Raw genomic sequence first — 17,441 nt, 5'->3', positions numbered from 1 at the left:
AGATGTGTAAACGCTGCTTGAAAGCAAATTCTGCTTGATTGGGGGATCATGTTGTCCCGGCTAGATGTAGCATAGAGTTTCTGTTGTTTTTTCCTTTCTCTCCCCCCTCTCCGCCTTCTTTGTATATACTCTCTGTCAAACCTACAAATTAATAAAATGTTCAGGCTGGCCTTGCCGGCCGTAGTTCCCTAAAAAAAGGCTGAATGATACATCCACTTTATGTGTGTAACATTTTGAAACGATTTTTCAAGTTGCTCACTGTTCTAGCAGTTGTAACACCATACATGGCTGGAAAAGTTTAGATAGCAACATCTATCAACTCAATGTTTTGACATATTAGTGCAGTTGTATTGTGAGGCCGGCAATTGAGAGCCAACATTTTTGATACTTATGTGCCATATAGCGATCGCGTTATGTACGCAATATCTTGTTAATGTACCACGAAACTGGCATATATAAGGCCAAAAAAGTTGACATTCGGGACCTAACTTGTTAGAAAATACAACCCCACTCTACATGTAACAGCAGCATCAAGTATGCAACATTCAATTCATGTATTGAGAGGCTGGCATTTATGACCCAACTTGTTTGAAAATTCAGTCCCATTCGTGTACATTTGGATCTCCAACCATCAGATCAAGGATGCAAAAATTGGTTCATTTGGACTCAACTCGTTAAAAAATCCCCTCTCGCTCATATACACACGACATCCAAGCTCCAACAATGACGCCAAGACATAAGATTTGTTTCACATACTGAGAGGTTGGCACCTGAGACCAAGCGTGTTTAAAAAATACGGCCGCACGACATTAAATAAGTAGAATTTGGTTCATACATGAAGAGACTCCCATGTGAGACCCAACGTGTTTGAAAATACGATCACACGACTCATGTACAACAATGGTGCCAAGTATGCAACATTTTCTTCATGTATTGAGAGTCTGACTTATGGGACCTAGCATGTTTGAGTTGTTAGCTAAAAATGTTGACCTATTTTATTTGTACAAATTTCAAGTTCAAAAGTCGTAATGATCCATCAACAACTCCTCGAGTTGATACATGGAATTCTTTTTAGAAGAGATACCTGTATTTTTTTGTGAGATGTATCTGGATTTAATTTAGAGGACATGTTTATCTAGCGAACGTTCGCTAGTTTCAAATTTGCCAATGAACTCCTCATTTGCCATGCCGAAATAACTAAAATTGCTATGCATTTTTGAGGGAATTCATGAAATTTTCCATGTATAGGAAAGGTTGCCAGTGATTTATTTATTTGTTTTTGCCATCCACGTGATCAGGATCCAATGACTGTGGGGTGTTCGCTGGAACTGCCTTCTCAGCGAACGTTCGGCCATTAGCATTTCCGAATTTAGATGGATCATTTGAAAGTCTTAATTAAAATATAAGACCAACCAATGACTAAACCCTCGTTGACTTTTTTTTTATAGAAGAAACTCCATGAGCATCGCGTGTCTGTGTCGGGACTCAAACTCGAATGGGTTGGCAGCAATCTCAGAGCATGCTTGGATACGTTTTAGTCCCATGACTAAAAGTAGTGGGACTAAAACTTGCTAGTCTCACCCATGCTTGGATCCAAATACTAAAGAGACTAAAATCTAGTTATTGAGCATTTATTATCCTCCAAACCCTTCAATCCAGAACTAAGGAGAGAAATTAAATGAGGAGAGAGAGAGCTAATACATATTTTAGTAGGTTTCCCATGACTAAAAGATTTTAGCCTCAAGACTAGTCCTAGCCTCTTTTTAGTCGAGGGTGCTTGGAACTTTAGCCTCTAAAAAAGACTATTTTTAGTCAGACTAAAAATAGTCCTTTGTATCCAAGCACCCTCTCAGCCGCCCAGTCAATGACGACCCCCCATCCTCTTTGTAAGTCGACGCCCCGTCCTCTTTGGAAGTCTTAATTAAAACCCACGCACCCGATGTTTGGGATTGGGAAACCAAAGGGTAGTCTCGGAGGAACCAAACGCACGCACGGGGACCAACGCGACAAAGCCAGGAAGTGGAGGCCGGCGTGCGGATGCGTGATGCGGAGAGAGAAACCACTCTTCTACCAAACCCTTGCCCCATGGAACTCGCCCGCCGAGCCGCTCATCGGGCCGACGCCGGCGACATCTACGGCATTCCCACCCCTTCCGCTGATGGTAACGGAAATTCGGAACTAGCTCTTGTTCTTCAGTTGTGCGGTTGGAGCTTGGAATCAGCAGAAGTTGTCATTGTTCTGAGAAAATAGGGGATTTTAACCTGTTTTGTTAGGTACCAGTATCGCCTGCATTTATTCTCTCTTTTTAAGAGACGCAAGAACTGCTCCCTGTCTCTAGGATCTGAATACTTGTGATTTTTCCCCTATGTCTTGCACGCCTATTAGATCAAGATTCAAGAACATGACAGAAAAAAGGCACCTGTTTTGGTCCATTCGAGGAATTGATAATGCGTGGCAGGCTAGGGATTTAGTGCTTGTGCGACATTAGTTGAAATTTCCAGCACATTTTAGAAATTAACAGCGGTTGCGTTGGGGATGCAGAGCAGATGACGATACAAGAGCTCCACCGGGAACTCTTGCACGAGAAAATCCGCCAGCGAATCATCGTGGACGAACTGGCCAAGCAGCAGGAGCTGGAGGCTGAGTTCCAGCGCGAACTCTTGAACAGTGATGTTGATGCCAGGTTCCGGCAGATCACAATGCCCCACCATGGCACATCCCCTTTGCCTCATGATGAGCCACTGGATGTACCCGTGTCGATTGCGAGGCGGCCCGTCAAAGATCGGACCGTGGAATGGGATCGACCTCCACGGTGCAGGCCGGCGAGCGAGGAGGATGCACCGATCGTTGGGGTGAGCGGCTGCTTATCCTTTATATCTTCAATTTTGTTCACCTTGACAGTTGATTCATCGTATGTTCTAAATAGCCGGGATGCTGCCATCTTTCAAGATTTTTTTAATCCCCATCTACTCGCTAAATCACTAAAAGTTTGTTCTGTTCCTAAGTCATATTTATTACACATTAAGTAAAAGCTAGGCTCTAGTTCATCCCAGATATTAGGTGTGTTTTTGGAGTAAGCTATGTCTCAGCTAAGATTTTGTAACTTTTCTCTTTACTGAATCCAGTTTACTATGGCATTATGCATTCAGCTTGTAGAACTACTGAATTTGTGACTAACTACCGGATCGGCGCTAAGCATCAATTAATTTGTTCTATGCATCTTTCATGTGATAAAATTCAGTAGATTGACTGTAAATCTGTATTATGGGGCATTTGCCCTTTGGTTTGTCCAATATTGACCTTTGTGAGAAACTAGCCTCTGTATTTGTTTGATGGTCAATATACTGACTTATGACTTTCAATACAAGTGATAACTATGCCTTTCATCTGAAAATGAATAGATTCTATTTTGGACTGTATATTTGTTACGGACGACAGGTTGAGCCAGGTTTTTTTAAAACATCACATTGCACCATATTGTACAGTCAAAATAATTATTTGAATATGGCTTGACCTGCAGTTTGTAGGATTTTCCGTTGTGAAATGTGGTCTAGTGTGATCATACTTACAAATCTGTTTAAACCCGTCATTTCTTACAAATACATGGTAAACAATGCAGTTTCCAAATAAAAGTGACCCTTGTTCTTACTAGGCTACAATGGTTTGTAGATCCTAGGCCTTAAATGGTTGTTATGCTTGATACTTTCTATCCCATTTGATTCCCTAGAAGCTCCTTGTGGACATTGACATAGTCTACAAAACTCAATTTGTAACCACCATTTTCCACTACAATATATTTATAGCTCCAAGAAAACCATGCAGTGTGAAAGTATTTTTCAAGACAAATTCACAGATTTTATTTTCAATTATGCAATCTGAATATCTTGAAAGATATTAATAGTTAAAATTTTAATAGTTTACTTCTCCTATATCATTTTCAATTATCTAATCTAAATACTTTTCTCACTAATCTTTATCTTGTGACAGTGCTCCACAATTAGTGCGATTGAAATTTTTAGGATGTGCTTTGCTCTGAAAACAAGCAACATAATTTACGTATGATGTCACTTTGACATTTTTATATGTTAAGTGAATAGCTGCTTATAGGTAAAGTGGGCCTCCTCAATGTATAGATTATGGATAAAATACACACCGTGGGGCTTGTAGATGCTCTTCTCTAAATACTATGATTACAAACAAGTAATGCTTAAACGCTCAACTGTAAAACAAAGCCACATATATCTGCCAGTTGCATATGGTGCCAATTTCTTGACACCATAAGTTGAATGATAGAGAATAGAACAAGATAAAGTGCATTCTAAATAGAATATGGCCCTTTTAGTTACATCAGGGGAATTTCACTCTATGCAGATCTTTCATGGTATGGAAATTTGTACATCATATATGTCTAGTAAAGGTCGTAATATCTTTGTATTCAGTTGATACGATCTGTATGTTGAAGAAGGAAATGGGATTAGCCATGCCATTTTATGCTAATAAGAACTCTCTTGAGCAGGCTAAGCAGCACAAAAATGCACTCTCTGGGATGAAGAGGAAACGGACTGCAGAAACTCCATCGTTGATTTGCAGCATCTGCGACGCAAAATGCTATCGTGAAACAGATTTACAGAATCACTTAAGAGGCAGAAGGCACCAAGAGAACATAGAAGCTCTTCAGGGAGAAGGCAAGGGAGCTGAAGCGAGGCTACATGAAAAAGAAGTGCCCCAGCTTGCAGACAAAAACCTGAAACCAATGCCAACATGGTTTTGCAGCATCTGCGATGCTAACTGTACATCTCAGTCTGACCTCAAGAATCACCTCCGAGGCAGAAGGCACCAACAGAACATAGAAGCTCTGCAAGGAGATGGCAAGGACCCTGAAGTGTCAAGATGGATGTGCAGCATCTGCAATGCTAACTGCACATCTCAATCTGACCTTGAGAGTCATCTCCGAGGCAGAAGGCACCAAGAGAACATAGAAGCTCTGCAAGGAGATGGCAAGGACCCTGAAGTGTCAGGATGGATGTGCGACATTTGCAATGCTAATTGCACATCTCAATCTGATTTCGAGAGTCACCTCCGAGGCAGAAGGCACCAAGAGAAGATAGAAGCTCTGGAAGGAGATGGCAAGGACCCTGAAGTGTCAAGATGGATGTGCTACATTTGCAATGCTAACTGCACATCTCAATCTGATTTCGAGAGTCACTTCCGAGGCAGAAGGCACCAAGAGAACATAGAAGCTCTGCAAGGAGGTGACAAGGACCCTGAAGTGTCAAGATGGATGTGCGACATTTGCAATGCTAATTGCACATCTCAATCTGATTTCGAGAGTCACCTCCGAGGCAGAAGGCACCAAGAGAACATAGAAGCTCAGCAAAGAGATGGCAAGGATCCTGAACTGTCAAGATGGATGTGCGACATTTGCAATGCTAATTGCACATCTCAATCTGACTTCGAGAGTCACCTCCGAGGCAGAAGGCACCAAGAGAACATAGAAGCTGATGACAAGGGAACTGAAGCGTCAAGATGGATGTGCGACATCTGCAATGCTAACTGCACATCTCAATCTGACCTCAAGAGTCACCTCCGAGGCAGAAGGCACCAAGAGAACATAGAAGCTCTGCAGGGAGATGGCAAGGGAACTGAAGTGTCAAGATGGATGTGCAACATCTGCAATGCTAACTGCCTGTCTCGATCTGATTTCGAGAGTCACATCCGAGGAAGAAGGCACCAATCAAACTTGCAAGCCTGAGTTCTCAGGGCATGCAATCGAGATGCCTAAACATAAGTAAGCATATAACTCATAAACCTGAGTAGGATCTCTTCTATTTTGGGGCTAACTTATATGAGAGCGGTTGGCCTGGGCTTGGTAGACTCAATTCTAGAACTTGGCAACGGTTAGCTGTTTGTGCCGAGAGAAGCTCATATGGAGCCATTTGGTACTTTGCACATGAGAGATGCAAAGCATATTTTGCCCATTGTTTTGCTAGCTTTAACTGTCATCAATCCACTCTGTTGGAACATTCTGAACAGATCGCGAGCTTCACAAATATGCATGTTTCTTATTGTGTTTGTCTCCCTTCACATGATAATTATGTACTGACAATACAAAGTGTGTACAATTGTGAACAAATTAGGTTAGCTTTGCTAAGATAAGAGTCTCGGCTCGGCTCAATCGAGACGATGGAGAAGGTACTCGACCTCCACTTGTTTTGTCAAGGGGATCACCCATCGGTCATACAACTCGTAAACCACCGAAGGGGCGACTTTGAAACTGGATTGGCTGCTGGCGTCGTCACCAGTTTCAGTTGGTCCGTCCAAGGTCACATCTTGGCCGAACACCATGGCCTTCTTCTCCACCCTCCTCTTCACCACATCCTCTTGGGCTTCAGATGTCAGCAGTTTCATCAGAGCATCCTTGTCCTGCATAAAAATCGAGAGATTTTACTTTGCTTATTACATAGACCATGCATTCTGGTGACCATTTATGATCATCTTAAAAAGATCAGTTATACTAGATGATCATGTCAACACTGGTTTCACTGTTGGGCGATGAGATGAAATGATCGATGAAGCATGTACCTTTGAACGAATCAAATCTGTGTATCTTTGCTGGTCTCCTCTGAACTTCACTTCTGCCACGTACCTCCCGTAGTTGATCCTCCTCGAGAGCGCCTGCGAGAAGGATGACAAACACAATATCACCACGCGCATTTGGGGTATATATAGAAAAGCATGCAATGTGGCGTTCCATATCACCTGCAGGCACGCGAGATCCGATGCGGCGGTCACAGCGTAGTTGCCATCCTCGCTGCCATTGTTGGCCAGCAGAGGGAGCAGCTCGCTGAAATACATGCCCCATATGGCGTCGTTCGCGTTCACGGACGCCGCTCCGGGATGCAGATCCTGGATTGAATTTCGTCAGCACGAGGTTACGGTAAGACGGCGACAGAGTTTGTTCATTGTTGGGCAATGGAAGATGCATGGAGTGGAAGCTTACGGTGGTGAAGTTGTATGGAGGCGCCAGCGTGAAGGGCACTCTGGATTGGAAGAAAGGGACCTCCTGCTGGCTTTGGTACCTTCCTGCCTGCACAAAACGTTCCACAGCTCGTCAGGTTTGTTACCTGTGAGGTTGCTTAAGTACTGCAGTCGTAGCACTAGCACAACGGTAACGTGTCTTCATTTAGAAAATAAGACCCGGAGTGTGGTCTAGCTTTGCTGTGAATCGAATCCAATGCAATATATACTTACGCTTTGTCTTCTTTGCTTAAAGTAACCAACTACTTTCTCCAAATTACTAAAGTTGTACTAAAACTGCGACAAATAATATTGATGCTTAAAGTAACTAACTACTTCCTCCGAATTACTAAACTTGTACTAAAATTGCGACAAATAATATTGATGCTTAAAGTAACTAACTACTTCCTCCGAATTACTAAACTTGTACTAAAACCGAGACAAGTAATATTGATGCTTAAAGTAACTAACTACTTCCTCCGAATTACTAAAGTTGTACTAAAACTGCAACAAGTAATATTGATGCTTAAAGTAACTAACTACTTCCTCCGAATTACTAAAGTTGTACTAAAACTGCAACCAGTAATATTGATGCTTAAAGTAACTAACTACTTTCTCCGAATTACTAAAGTTGTACTAAAACCGCGACAAGTAATATTGATGCTTAAAGTAACTAACTACTTTCTTTGAATTATTAAAGTTGTACTAAAGCTGCGACAAATAATATTGATTGGAAGGAGTGCCTGGTTTTGCAATATATATACTCGGTCCGGTTTAGAGTTTCCGTCAATCAAGCATTTTTAAGTTTGACCGCCATTATTATACAAGATATTACAAGCATGAACAATGTTAAATTGATATTAGCAGTTTTTTTTTTCATAAAATATGATTATATTTTGAACCAGAGGGCGTATTAGTTATCACGTTCAGTCAACACCTTCCCGGGAGCATGTAACGTCTGACAGTAGTTTTCAGACGCTCAAGTCAAAACATCTTAGACATAACTACAGCAGAGGTCGTCCTCGGGCCATAACAATTGACAAGTGAGCGTTGAAAAGAGAAGAACTGAAAGCTACCAGCTACCAGGTAGCAGAGTCAAAGAAAGAGAACAAGAGAGGGAAGGAGAATCGCATCATGCATGAATGCATGCATGGATGCCATCGAGAACGAACGATCGGACTACCACACCTTGGCCTGGATCTGCTCGGACTCCCGGACGAAGAGCTCGACGAAGGAGCCGTTGCGGCGGCCATGGCGGCCGGCGGGGCCGAAGGACGGGCGATCGTCGTAGGCCGGCAGGTTCAGCGGGTGCTTGGCCCGCTCGATGAGGCTGAAGACGACGGTGTCCTCCTCCCTGGTGAGGAAGCCCCTCACCGTGTCGAGCCCGAGCCCCGCGCACGGGGGCACGACCACGAGCAGCAGCGCGATCGCGTTGCAGAAGAGGAGGAGATACGTGTGAAGGGAGGGCGCGGCCATTGGTGTTACAATCGGTTTAGCGAGCTGTTACTCATGGATGTAGGGTATTTATGGTTGCCGAGAAGGACGCGGCCGGAAGGATGATCAAAGAAGTGACCGAATGGAGAGCAAATCGATAGGTGGACGGCGACGGATCGCCGGCGGGCGATTAATTGGACAGTGTACAGTGCATGTGATGTGACTCGATTAATTGGTCTGCGTTGGATGAAGGGGTTGTGCAAGTTGATAAGCTGAAGAAGGTTCAGAGAGATGAGAAGTCAGAAGGCGCAGGGTCAAACACGATGTGAACAAATGTGGGGTGCTCTCATGCGCGCATCTCGTATACATTACAAGCGGCGGCACATGCTGTTGGATCATCGTCACTGGAAAGGGAAATGCTAAAGCTTCCACGATAGTGGATGAATTTGGCAAATGCGTGATCCGGTGATGGTGGGCTGGCGTCACCCTCTACCTCCACATTATACTAGTTGCGAAAAGGGCTACCCTACCTAATTAGATAAGCTTATTTGTTCAAAATAAAAATTAGATAAGCTTAAACATTTTCAAAAGAAAGCAGCGCCATCTTCTTGGTGTTTAACGTCATGTGCTCCGTATATCCACTGAGATTTTTTTTAGGATACAGTTGAAAGCCCGATTCTATAAATAAAGCCAACATGACAGAGATCCAACAACGTTAGTACAACCCAGACGTGAAAGCAAGTTTATGTAACACTTACGAGGCGCGCAGGCCAAGGATATCATGTAAAGAAAATATCCCCAGGTGAGTAATTATAGGACATAAGGCGATAACAGATTGCGGATCTTGAAGATGATCTTAAAAAAAAGCATCAGTGTCCACGGCCTTAGCGAGAGTCTTCCACTGGAGCAGAAGACGAACAAATTTAAACAAGAAATTAGTGGATCGGTTATATGACAAATGTTCATTTTTTTAGAAAAGGAAGTTGAAACTTCGGGCCTCTTCATCAAAAGATGCACACAATCATCTTTATTAAATTTTTCAACAAAGCTCTTGCAAAAATATGCATTACACAACCTAAAGCCACCACTCCACACCTACAAACTCGATAACGGTGGATGCCATCGCAACGCAAAATGTTCGGGAATTTTAAAATCTCACAAATTTCGAAAATGTCCATGATTTTTTATAAAAATTCAATTTGTAAAAAAATGATGATGAATTTTAATAATGTACTCAAATTTGAAAATTTTATTTGCAGATTAAAAGGTGTTCAAAAGAATTGAAAAATATTACTGACATTAATGAAAATGTTCAAAAAATTTAAAAATATTCATTAATTAAAAAAAGAGGAAATAAAAAAATGTCCGAAAAAACCGTGGAAGAAGAGAAAGACGAAAAGAAAAAAAAGAAAAATTAGAAAAGAAAAAAATAGTAGGAAAACATAGAGGGCGTGTTTGGTAGCCCGCATAGAGGGCAACCAGGCCCGCGCCGGAAGAAAAATGGGTTGTTTGCCTACCTGCGTTCACTGTTTGGCCTGCATCGCACGGACCTCAAAGCACCTCCCAGCCGGGCCTGCTGGTAACGCTCAAATAGGCAATTTTTCCAGAGCCATGCCCTTGCGATGCGCGTGGGCGGCGGCGGCTGCACGCGAGGAGCCACACTTGAGAAGTCGCGTTGCTTCCCAGAGCGCTGGCAATAATTACCCTCACCTTCCCGCACCACTCTCTCTTCACTCTCCCACTCTCACCGGCGGTGGCGGCGTGATACATCCATTTTGTATCATGTTTTCCTATGGTTATTTATAATGTTTTTGATCAATATAACACTTTGTGGAGCAATTCCAATGCCTTTTCTCTCTTAATTTGCAAGATTTACATGAAGAGGGAGATTGCCTGCAGCTGGAATTCTAGACCTGAAAAAGCCATGTCAGAGATACCTATTCTGCACATCTCCAAATGAGTTGAAATTTCACGAAGATTTGTGTTGGAATAAATAAAAAATATTGTTGAAAAGAAATACCAGAGAAGGCCACCCAGGTGCCCACGAGGCACCAGGGCACGCCCACCCCCTGGGCGTGCCCTAGTGGCTCGTGGGGCCCCCTAGCCAGCCTCCGATGCCTATCTTCTAGTATATAAGCTCATTTGCCCTAGAAAAAATTAGCAGAAGACTTTTGGGACGGAGCACCGCCGTCTCGAGGTGGAACTTGGGCAGGAGCACTTTTGCTCTCCGACGAGCAATTCCACCGGGGATACTGGGAAATCGAAGTCATCATCATCACCAACAACCCTCTCATCATGGGAGGACCAATCTTCTTGAACATCTTCACCAGCACCATCTCATTTCAAACCCTAGTTCATCTCTTGTATTCAGTCTTTGTATCAAAACTCCATATTGGTACCCGTGGGTTGCTAGTAATATTGATTACATCTAGTAGTTGATGCTAATTGGTTTATTTGATGGAAGATTATATGCTCAGATCCTTAATAATATTCAATACCCCTCTGATCTTGAACATGAATATGATTTGTGAGTAGTTACTTTTGTTGCTAGTAGTGGTGTCATGTGAACGTCGACTACATGACACTTCATCATCTTTGAGCCTAAAGGAATGCATTATGGAGTAGTAATTAGATGATGGGTTGCTAGAGTGGTAGAAACTTAAACTCTAATTTATGTGGTATTCCGTAAGGGGCTGATTTGGATCCAGACGTTTCATGCTATGGTTAGATTTATCTTAATTCTTCTTTCGTAGTTGCGGATGCTTGCGAGATGGGGTAATCATAAGTGGGACGCTTGTTCAAGTAAGAATAACACCCAAGCACCGGTCCACCCACATATCAAATTATCAAAGTAACGAACGTGAATCAAACAAGCATGATGAAAGTGACTAGATGAAATTCATGTGTGTCCTCAAGAACGCCTTGCTTATTATAAGAGACAGTGCTGGCCTGTCCTTTGCTACAAAAAGGATTGGGCTGCCTTGCTGCACTTTTATTACCGTTACTACATATTGCCTGTTGCAAATTATCTTGCTATCAAACTACTCGTTACCAATAATTTCAGTGCTTGCAGAAAATACCTTAGTGGAAACCGCTAGACATTTTCTTTTGCTCCTCGTTGGGTTCGACACTCTTACTTATCGAAAGGACTACGATTGATCCCCTATACTTGTGAGTCATCACGACGTTCAGTGGATCGACGAATAGCAAGGCGGCCATCGGCATCCGCAACATCACCCGCAACACTTCCGCAATGGCGGTAAGCACTACTTTCACCTCCTCACATACTATTTCGCGTCCATCCGTGTTCTAGGCGAATGGGGAATCGGGGTAAATATCCATAGAACTGATCATAACATCATCATGAGTTCCTAGTAGCGATGGATTTTAGGGTTCCGATCCAGATTGGGTACAAGGGGAATGGGGATTGGGGGTTAATCTTACACAGTAGTTTCAAATCTTAGCCCCGGCGACCCTGGAGGCGGTTGGAGCAGCGGGTGCCCTTGGCCTTGTTTTGTCCTCTGGCCAGACCATCGTCTTGTCATTGTCGCAGGAGTCCAGACCGATTGGCAAAGTACGGTGGCCTAGCTCCGGTGCCCTGACAACCATTTCCACCTCTTCTTCCTCCTCCGGCTCCAAACCGATGACCTCCGGCACCACCAAAATCCTATTCCAATACGCTGCAGCACGCTGGTCATGAGGAGCCCTGTACTCCCTGCACTTGGACCACCTTTCCCTCTGTACAGTGTCGCTGGAGTCGGCATGATTCATGGCCCAACGAAGGATTTCGACTGACATAGCGCCCTTTGCTGGGTCAGGAATCAGCGTCTTCAACTCCTCCGTTGTTGCCTTCTTCACCACATCGTGTGCCTCCTTGTGCATGTCTTCGATGCTACTGAAGTTCTAGCACACTTCCATGGTGCTCTCAAACTTGGTTGCGGTCACCGAGCAAGCACCCGAGGAAGAAAGCCCTCCATCCAATGCCCCAAGGGAAGGGGTTAAGGTTGGAGTTGGAGTTCATGGCGATGATAGGAGAAAGAGTGAGAGACAAAATGAGATAGGGTTAACTGAGTGCGGTTGTGGGCAAGTAGTGATTATCGGGGTGGGTAAATATAGGGGCTTTGGACAATAGGTTTTAATGCAGATCAACCTTTGAACCTTGTGCTCTTCATGATGCCATGAACTTTGTGTTGTTTATAATGCAGATTGAGATGGAGAACAATGAAAATGGCAAGGAGGTGGTGCTGCCCTTGGAGGTTGTGCCAACCACGCATGAGGAGGTGGCCACGCATGACGACGTGGTGCCGGAGGAGCTCCCAGCGACAAGCATCGGAACTACAGGCACTACCATGAGGAGGCTGGGCCAACTCACTTCTACAAGGTGATCCTCGCCCCGAAGCTTGAGTGCATCTCAATGCCCCTCGACTTCACCAAGCACTTCCCAGCCGTGTCAACAGAGTTCAAGTTGAAGACGAACAACAGCTGCTCACGAAGGGTCATCGTCCGGCAGATGAACGGCAGGGTCACCCTCGATCAGGGTTGGGCCACCTTCGTCGTCGTCCATCAAATCAAGATCGGGTACATGGTGACCTTTGATACATCTCTAACATATCTACTTTTCCTAATGCTTTTCCTCTTGTTTTGGACTCTAATTTGCATGATTTGAATGGAACTAACCCCGGACTGACGTTGTTTTCAGCAGAACTACCATGGTGTTGTTTTTGTGCAGAAATAAAAGTTCTCGGAATGGAACGAAACTTTGCGAGGAATTTTTATATTAGTAAATAGAATTTCTGGAGCCAAGAGCCACCTAAGGGGGGCACAACCCACCAGGGCGCGTCTGCCACCCAGGCGCGCCTAGGTGGGTTGTCCCCACCTAGTGGCCCTGCAGACCCTGAAACCGACGCTATAAAATCCCATATTTCCAGAAAAACATCAGGGAGAAAGAATTATTGCGATCCACGAGATGGAGCCGCCGTCACCTCCGGTTCTTCATCGGGAGGCCAGATCTGGAGTCCGTTTGGGGCTTCGGAGAGGGGGATCTTTATTCTTCGTCATCACCAACCCTTCTCCATCGCCAATTCCATGATGCTCCCCGCCGGGAGTGAGTAATTCCTTCGTAGGCTCGCTAGTCTGCGAGGAGTTGGATGAGATTCATCATGTAATCTAGTTAGTTTTGTTAGGGCTTGATCCCTAGTATCCACTATGTTTTGTGATTGATGTTGTTATGACTTTGCCATGCTTAATGCTTGTCACTTTGGGCCCGGGTGCCATGATTTCAGATCTAAATCGTTTATGTTATCATAATTATATCCATGTTCTAGATCCGATCTTGCAAGTTATAGTCACCTACTATGTACAATGATCTGGTTGTTGGGGAACGCAGTAATTTCAAAAATTTCCTACGCACACGCAAGATCATGGTGATGCATAGCAACGAGAGGGAAGAGTATCTTCCACGTACCCTCGTAGACCGTAAGCGGAAGCTTTACGAGAACGCGGTTGATGTAGTCGAACGTCTTCACGATCCGACCGATCCAAGTATCGAACGCACGGCACCTCCGAGTTCAGCACATGTTCAGCTCGATGACGTCCCACGAACTCCGATCCAGCAGAGCTTCATGGGAGAGTTCCGTCAGCATGACGGCGTGATGATGGTGATGATGTTGCTACCGATGCAGGGCTTCACCTAAGTACCGCTATGATATGATCGAGGTGGATTATGGTGGAGGGGGAACCGCACACGGCTAAGGGATCAATGATCACCTTGTGTGTTCTAGGGTGCCCCCCTCCCCACGTATTTAAAGGAGGGAGGGGAGGCCGCCGGCCTCTCTAGGTGCACCAAGGGGATGAGGAATCCTCCTCCTAGTAGGAGTAGGATTCCTCTTTTCCTAGTCCTACTAGGAGGGGGGAGGAAGGAGAGGGGAGGAGAAGGAAAGAGGGGGCGCAGCCCCTCCCCTAGTCCAATTCGGACTAGGCCCATGGGGGCGCGCGGCCAGCCCTTGTGGCTTCTCCTCTTTTTCCCCTAAAGCCCACTAAGGCCCATATGTACTCCCGTATTCCCGTAACTCCGCCGGTACTCCGAAAAATACCTGGATCACTTAGAACATTTCCGATGTTCGAATATAGTCATCCAACATATCGATCTTTATGTCTCGACCATTTCGAGACTCCTTGTCATGTTCCCGATCTCATCCGGGACTCCGAACTACCTTCGGTACATCAAAACACATAAACTCGTAATATCGATTGTCACCGAACATTAAGCGTGCGGACCCTACATATGGGTTCGAGAACTATGTAGACATGAGCGAGACACGTTTCCGGTCAATAACCAATAGCAGAACCTGGATGCTCATATTGGCTCCCACATATTCTACAAAGATCTTTATCGGTCAAACCGCATAACAACATGCGTTGTTCCCTTTGTCATCGGTATGTTACTTGCCCGAGATTCGATCGTCGGTATCTCAATACCTAGTTCAATCTCGTTACCGGCAAGTCTCTTTACATGTTCCGTAATGCATCATCCCGCAACTAACTCATTAGTCACATTGCTTGCAAGGCTTATAGTGATGTGCATTACCGAGAGGGCCCAGAGATACCTCTCCGATAATTGGAGTGACAAATCCTAATCTCGATCTATGCCAACTCAACAAGTACCATCGGAAACACATGTAGAGCACCTTTATAATCACCCAGTTACGTTGTGACGTTTGGTAGCACACAAAGTGTTCCTCCGGTATTCGGGAGTTGCATAATCTCATAGTCATAGGAACATGTATAAGTCATGAAGAAAGCAATAGCAACAAACTAAACGATCATCATGCTAAGCTAACGGATGGGTCAAGTCAATCACATCATTCTCTAATGATGTGATCCCGTTAATCAAATGACAACTCATGTCTATGGTTAGGAAACATAACCATCATTGATTCAACGAGCTAGTCAAGTAGAGGCAAACTAGTGACACTCTGTTTGTCTATGTATTCACACATGTACTAAGTTTCCGGTTAATACAATTCTAGCATGAATAATAAACATTTATCATGATATAAGTAAATATAAATAACAACTTTATTATTGCCTCTAGGGCATATTTACTTCAGTCTCCCACTTGCACTAGAGTCAATAATCTAGTTCACATTGTCATGTGATTTAACATCAATAGTTTACATCTTTATGTGATTAGTTCACATCTCCATGTGACTAACACCCAAAGGGTTTACTAGAGTCAATAATCTAGTTCACATCGCTATGTGATTAAAACCCAAAGAGTGATCATGTTTTGCTTGTGAGAGAAATTTAGTCAACGGGTCTTCAACATTCAGATCCGTATGTATTTCGCAAATTTCTATGTCTACAATGCCCTGCACGGAGCTACTCTAGCTAATTGCTCCAACTTTCAATATGTATCCAGATCGAGACTTAGAGTCATCTAGATCGATGTAAAAAGCTTGCATCGACGTAACTCTTTACGATGAACTCTTTCATCACCTCCATAACCGAGAAATATTTCCTTAGTCCTCTAAGGATAATTTTGACCGCTGTTTAGTGATCTACTCCTAGATCACTATTGTACCCCCTTGCCAGAATCATGCTAAGGTATACAATAAGACTGGTAAACAGCATAGCATACTTTATAGAACCTATGACTGAGGCATAGGGAATGACTTTCATTCTCTTTCTATTTTCTGCCGTGGTCGGGTTTTGAGTCTTTACTCAACTTCACACCTTGCAACACAGGCAAGAACTCCTTCTTTGACTGTTCCATTTTGAACTACTTCAAAATCTTGTCAAGGTATATACTCATTGAAAAAAAACTTATCAAGCGTCTTGATCTATCTCTATAGATCTCGATGCTCAATGTGTAAGCAGATTCATCGAGGTTTTTCTTTGAAAAACTCCTTTCAAATACTCCTTTATGCTTTCCAGAAAATTCTACATTATTTTCGATCAACAATATGTCATTCACATATACTTATTAGAAATGTTGTAGTGCTCCCACTCACTTTCTTGTAAATATAGGCTTCACCACAAGTCTGTATAAAACCATATGCTTTGATCACTTTATCAAAGCATATATTCCAACTCTGAGATGCTTGCACCAGTCCATAGATGGATCGCTGGAGCTTGCTCACTTTGTTAGCATCTTTAGGATCGACAAAACCTTCTGGTTGCATCATATACAACTCTTCTTTTAGGAAATCCATGAAGGAATACAGTTTTGACATCCATTTGCCAGATTTCATAAAATGTGGCAACTGCTAACATGATTCGGACAAACTTTTAAGCATCGATACGAGTGAGAAAATCTCATCATAGTCAACACCTTGAACTTGTCGAAAACATTTTGCGACAATTCGAGCTTTGTAGATAGTAACACTACTATCAACGTTCGTCTTCCTCTTGAAGATCCATTTATTTTTAATGACTCACCGATCATCGGGCAAGTCAATCAAAGTCCATACTTTGTTCTCATATATGGATCCCATCTCAGATTTCATGGCCTTAATGTTGGGATCTACATTAGGATGCATCAACTGCAAATAAAAATTTCCTACGCGCGGAACAACCAAGAACATGCTACGAGAGATGGATCACAGTTTGTTACCACTAGACGCGCAGTGCCGTGCAGCGGAAGAAGAGTTGGGGCAGTGCGTCCGCGTGGATCGTCTCCTCCTCGTCCGATCTCCCTCGTACAACCGGTGGTCGGTTCCCACGTGATAGCGCCGAAGCGATCGGCCCATGAGTGTGTCGCACCTCCACTATATATATAGGCATCCGTCACGGGCTCAACACTTGGGCCTCGCACGGACCCTAAAGCCCATAAGTCTACTCGGCCACAATCCGAATATAGTTCGGATCACATCCGACCAGTGTCCTCGGATCCGACCTCGTAGGTTCCTTCCCTTAAGCGCGCGACCCCTTAGGTTCAAGTCGGCTTGGTCGCAGTTCGGATCACCTCCGAACTGCACGGTTGGTAGCGG

The 17,441-nt window shown here is 43.9% G+C and overlaps 2 protein-coding genes across 2 annotated transcripts; one reads left to right on the top strand and one right to left on the bottom strand.

Annotated features, from left to right (window-relative positions):
• The first annotated feature begins 1,926 nt into the window (after positions 1-1,926).
• Positions 1,927-6,072, top strand: LOC123151921 (zinc finger protein 346). Its single transcript, XM_044571552.1, has 3 exons — positions 1,927-2,161; positions 2,542-2,852; positions 4,517-6,072. Exons 1-3 carry the CDS (start codon positions 2,038-2,040, stop codon positions 5,750-5,752), a joined length of 1,671 nt encoding a protein of 556 aa, XP_044427487.1. The 5' UTR covers positions 1,927-2,037; the 3' UTR covers positions 5,753-6,072.
• On the bottom strand, positions 6,039-8,769 carry LOC123151922 (chorismate mutase 2, cytosolic). Its single transcript, XM_044571553.1, has 5 exons — positions 8,206-8,769; positions 7,001-7,087; positions 6,760-6,906; positions 6,583-6,675; positions 6,039-6,423 (listed from the first exon to the last, which is right to left on the bottom strand). Exons 1-5 carry the CDS (start codon positions 8,491-8,493, stop codon positions 6,172-6,174), a joined length of 867 nt encoding a protein of 288 aa, XP_044427488.1. The 5' UTR covers positions 8,494-8,769; the 3' UTR covers positions 6,039-6,171.
• Between the last annotated feature and the right edge of the window lie 8,672 nt (positions 8,770-17,441).

The sequence above is a fragment of the Triticum aestivum genome, chromosome 7A, assembly GCF_018294505.1.
Source record: "Triticum aestivum cultivar Chinese Spring chromosome 7A, IWGSC CS RefSeq v2.1, whole genome shotgun sequence".
In the NCBI taxonomy this organism is placed as follows: Eukaryota; Viridiplantae; Streptophyta; class Magnoliopsida; order Poales; family Poaceae; genus Triticum; species Triticum aestivum.
Note: the sequence above shows the minus strand (reverse complement) of the source record. Positions and strands in the feature narration are given on the sequence as shown.

Excerpts from the sequence above, each read along its gene's own strand:
- LOC123151922 (XM_044571553.1), bottom strand. The coding sequence starts at position 8,493 with ATGGCCGCGCCCTCCCTTCACACGTATCTCCTCCTCTTCTGCAACGCG. Across the intron at positions 6,907-7,000 it reads CTCCATACAACTTCACCACC|GATCTGCATCCCGGAGCGGC; the intron begins GTAAGCTTCCAC and ends AATTCAATCCAG. Across the intron at positions 6,424-6,582 it reads CAGATTTGATTCGTTCAAAG|GACAAGGATGCTCTGATGAA; the intron begins GTACATGCTTCA and ends ATTTTTATGCAG.
- LOC123151921 (XM_044571552.1), top strand. The coding sequence starts at position 2,038 with ATGCGTGATGCGGAGAGAGAAACCACTCTTCTACCAAACCCTTGCCCC. Across the intron at positions 2,162-2,541 it reads TCCCACCCCTTCCGCTGATG|AGCAGATGACGATACAAGAG; the intron begins GTAACGGAAATT and ends TTGGGGATGCAG. Across the intron at positions 2,853-4,516 it reads AGGATGCACCGATCGTTGGG|GCTAAGCAGCACAAAAATGC; the intron begins GTGAGCGGCTGC and ends TCTCTTGAGCAG.